The 4,253-nt window shown below is 62.2% G+C and overlaps 1 protein-coding gene across 1 annotated transcript in view; it reads right to left on the reverse strand.

The window, feature by feature from the left end:
* Positions 1–4,253, reverse strand: part of KLC2 (kinesin light chain 2) — a 7,825-nt gene that overhangs the window by 2,342 nt on the left and 1,230 nt on the right. The window contains exons 2-9 of the mRNA XM_004713546.2: positions 2,495–2,725; positions 2,352–2,421; positions 1,689–1,911; positions 1,273–1,360; positions 1,039–1,140; positions 779–952; positions 587–686; positions 44–93 (exon numbers count right to left, since the gene is read on the reverse strand). Of these exons, the coding sequence (XP_004713603.1) occupies positions 44–93; positions 587–686; positions 779–952; positions 1,039–1,140; positions 1,273–1,360; positions 1,689–1,911; positions 2,352–2,421; positions 2,495–2,725 (1,038 nt within the window). The remainder of the gene's footprint in view (positions 1–43; positions 94–586; positions 687–778; positions 953–1,038; positions 1,141–1,272; positions 1,361–1,688; positions 1,912–2,351; positions 2,422–2,494; positions 2,726–4,253) is intronic.

The following is a 4,253-nucleotide window of genomic DNA, read 5'->3' on the forward strand; positions in this document are numbered from 1 at the left end:
CACACCACCACCACCACCCCCACCCCAGCCCATCAAGCCTTACCTTGCTCTCCTCCCGTTCCTCTGCGTGCATCCATATGGGCTTGTTGTCCCCTGTGGGAGGAAGGGGGCTATCACCACCTCTCCTACTGGACACCCACTGGGGTGGGAGTGGGGGGGTTGCCACGAAGGCCCAGGAGTGGGGTTTACTTGGCGACAGAGAACAAGAGGCCTCAGACATCCCAAGCCGCCTCAGGACAGGCAAGCCCTTCACACTCTTGACTCACAGCCTGACAGGTGAGGAACAGGCCAGGCTTCCAGGGTCTCCAGAGTAGGAAATGATGGGCTGTCCAGATGGGGGCGGGGGCACTGGGCCCGGGGCCTCAAGATGGGCCACTGTGGCCTGGCCGAGAATGTGGGGAGCACGTCACGTGGGTGGTCAGCCGACAAGGTAGGGGGCTGAGCCAGTTGTGTGTGTGTGCTCCCGTGTGAGTGGTGTCTGCTCCCACATGCGCCGTGCGAAATATGTGTGTTGTGTGTGAGCTGCGTGTTTGCTCCCTGCGTGAGTCCTGTTGTGTGAGCAGTGGGTGGGTGTGCCCAGGCTCACCGTTGACAGAGCCAAACTCCTTCTCGTGGGCACGTGTGAGGATCTCCTTGTACAGGATCTCAGCATCCTGGTACTTGCCCTGTTTCAGGTAGCAGGAAGCCTGGGGGTTGGGGAGGGGAGTGTCAGGGTGCAGGGGTAAGCAGGAAGCAGCCTCCTCCCCCTCCCGGACCCCGACCCCTGTCCCCAGGGCACCAGGTTGTTCTTGGTCTTGGCCACGTTGGGGTCGTCGGGCCCCAGGCGGGTGGCGTAGATCTCCAGGGCCCGCCGGTAGTAGTACTCCACCTCCTCCGCCTTGCCCTGGTTCTGACACAGCAGGGCCAGGTTGCTCAGCTGCTTGGCCACGTCGGGGTGGAACTTGCCCAGGACCTGAGGAAGGAGCCAGGGCTGGACTCAAGGGTGGGGGCCGGAGGGCCAGCCCCCACAGCCCCCGCCAGCCCTGCGGCCGGCCCCACCTTCTCCCGGATCTCCAGCGCCCGCTTGCATAGCGGCTCGGCCTCCTTGTACTTGCCCCGCTTGCCATACAGCACGGCCAGGTTGTTCAGCGTGGCAGCCACCTGGCATGGGGAGAGCAGAGGCCTAGTGGCCCAGGGCCCAGCTCGACAGGGCCTCTGGGACCTGGGAACTCGGGCCTGGGCAGCTCCATGTGTCCCCCCCCACCCCCACCCCCTCCATCCGCCCTCACTCACAGCAGGGTGGTCCTTGCCCAGTGTCTTTTCCCGGATGGCCAGAGCATCGTTGAGCAGGTGGGCGGCTTCTTTATACTTGTTCTGATCCCTGGGAGCGGGCAGGAGCAGCTGAGAGCTGGCCTCCAGGCCCAGGCCACCCTGTCTGGTGACCTAGGAACCCCGTGGTCACACCTGTAAGCACTGATGAAGGACCCTGACCCAGAGCACGGGGAGACCTGCTCGGCCCCCAGGACTCGCACCTTCCTGTTCCCTGGCTCCGCCCACGCATCTTGTAGCCCTGAGTTTTCAGACTCACTTATCTTCTCAGAGGCCCCAGTCAAGCCCCGGAGAAGCCCTGCTGTCCCTCAGCCCCGAGTGCTCCGGGGCTGTCCCTGTCGGTCCTTCTCCCCCTGACTACGCTGACTGCACGCCCTCACCGGTACACCAGCGCCAAGATGTTCAGCATGGTGGCCACGTCGGGGTGGTCGTGGCCAGACGTCTTCTCCAGGTCCTCGAGCGCCTGCTTGCAGAGCGGCACAGCCACCTCATAGCGGCCCTGCGAGGCGTACTGGATGACCAGGTTGTGCAAGGTGCGCAGCCGGGCCGGGATTTCGTAGCCTCCGTGCTGGGCAGCCACGTCTCCTCCGCCGGGGCTGGGCGCTGCCAGGGTGAGGGCAGGAGGTCAGATGGACCATCTTCCCACGGGGCTGGGCCAGCGTGAGTGGCCCTGGGCAGGCAACTACCAGCGTGCTCAGCTCTGCGGAGGGTTCTGGGTACCCTTGTCCTCAAGCTAGCCACTACACACTAGCTCCGCCCTGGACCCTGAGGGAGGGGGTGGGCTCAACTCTGCATACCCAGCTCCTCCCGCCCCCCTGGGGGTAGCCTCAACACTGCACACTTAGCTCCTCCCCCTAATGGGGGAGGGGGCAGACAGCCCCAGTAGTGCACATCTGGCCCCGCCCCCTACGCTGGAAGGTGGGCTCGCAATGCACATCTGGCTCCTCCTCCTGCCCTCTGGGGGCGGGCCCAACTGCGCACATGGCTCCGCCTCCTACCCGGGCTTTCCCCCTTCCCCATTCCAGAACCACTGGCCCTCACACCTGGGTTCTGCTCGTCCTCGCTGGGAAACAGGTCATCCAGAGAGTCCTTGGAGACGTCGCCCTTCTCCTCCTACGGGAAGACGGGCAGTGTCGGTGGGGGTAGCGCCAGGGGCCGCCCCTTCCCGGCGGTGGGCGGGGCTCACGTTGGGGGAGGAGTCCTCGTCCAGCTTGCGGATCTGGCTCATGAAGAGTAGGTGCTGCTTCTCCTCCTCCAGCTGGGCCACCGCCTGCTCGCTTCGCTGCAGCTTCTGCTGCGTCCCTGCCAGCTCCTCACGCAGCCACTGGTTCTCCTGCACCAGGCGCCGCACCTGCGCCCGCAGCTTCTGTTTCTCCGACTCCACTGCCCCCAGGTGGTTCGACAGCGCCAGGATTACCTGCGATGGCCAGCAGGCCGAGGGTCAGAGCCCCGTTGTTCATGGCCCAGGGGCCGCAGGAGCCCCCTCGGCCTGGGCTTGTCCGGGCCCCTCCTCCAAGGCTTGTTGAAGCCAAGAATCCAAGGCCCGAGTCCTGAGGTCCCCAACCCTTTCCCCTGGGCTCCTCCCAGGCTGGTCAGTCTGTAGACCTTCGAGCAAGTACCCCCTTCCCTGCGTCAACCGGTGCCATCCTGGCAGACTCTGCCTTCACCTTGGGGGGGTGTCTGCCAGACCTCAAAGCTGCTGCCCCATGATTGTCACTGCCATCCCTTGAAGGCAACGAAGAAACCTTCCCCTGTGGCCTGGCCCCAGGGCTTGATAGATCAACCTAAACCCCAAGCCAAGCTGGTCCCAGCTCATCAGGACCCTCCGGGGCTGAGTGGCATCGCCCATCTGGTTTCTGAGTCCATAAAACTTCAAGGAAGCAAAATGCCTCTTCTTTCTCCTAAGTAGCTGCTGGTGGGTTTGAACCAGTGACTTTTCGATTAGCAGCCCAGTGCTTTTACACCACTCACATTCCTAGAGTCCTAGTGGGCTGAAAGACCTCCATCCTAGTTCTACTCCCAGGCTCTGAATTCTCCTTGTCCTGCAGCTCCCAGGGAAGAGACAGGCCCGAGTTCTAAGTCTCAGGTGGCCTTTGAAAAGGCAGGGCAGATTCCAACTGGATTCCTCCTCTGCTGAACTTCCAGGTTCTTCCTACAGAGGACCTAAGGCATTGGCCCTGCTCAGAATCCCAAGACCCTTCCCTTCAGACAGCCCCACCCTACCCCCTCAGCACCCTTCACTGCTCTGCCCCCCATGTGGGCCTGTGTCCAGCTGGCCCCCCAGAGCCAAGGGGCTAAAGCTGAGGGTGAAGCACTAATACCACCCCCACCCCCACACACACACTTCCTGAGGGTCTGGCGGCCCTGGCTGGTGAACACACACCTAACGTGAGGGCTTTCACAACCACTTGCTGTAAAAAACATTCCCTACACAGCCGGAGAGTAAGTACATACAGCAGATGGCACAACTCCTATTTTAAAGACAAGAAAACCCAGCGCATACCACCTGCCCAGGATTCGCAGAGCCAGGCAAGCACTGGGCTGGCCATTCTTCCCTCACAACCAGCCAGCGCCCTGGGCAGCTCAGCTTCAAAAGGCCACACAGAACTCCCGAGCCTCCCACTCAGACACAGAGCCGCGTGCACCTTGCTCAGTCCACAGGCCTGGGATTGCCACGCCTTCCTCCCTCTGCCTCCTAGAACGGGCCCCCCTGCATCCCACCCCGTTAGTTCTAGCCACCTCTCTTGAATTGCTTCCTAACCACTTGCTGCCAACGTCTACTCTTGGTCTACTAGGTTCAAGCTGTATGCCTCGGCCTGCAGGAATGTTTTAAAACTAAGTCACACCATGCCCCTTGCCTCTGTAAAACCCTTTAGGGCAGTGGTTCTCAACCTTCCTAATGCCTCGACCCTTTAATACAGCTGCTCATGTAGTGGTGACCCCCC

Source organism: Echinops telfairi, unplaced genomic scaffold (genome assembly GCF_000313985.2).
Source record: "Echinops telfairi isolate 266 unplaced genomic scaffold, ASM31398v2 ScPeMD7_7417;HRSCAF=8455, whole genome shotgun sequence".
In the NCBI taxonomy this organism is placed as follows: domain Eukaryota; kingdom Metazoa; phylum Chordata; class Mammalia; order Afrosoricida; family Tenrecidae; genus Echinops; species Echinops telfairi.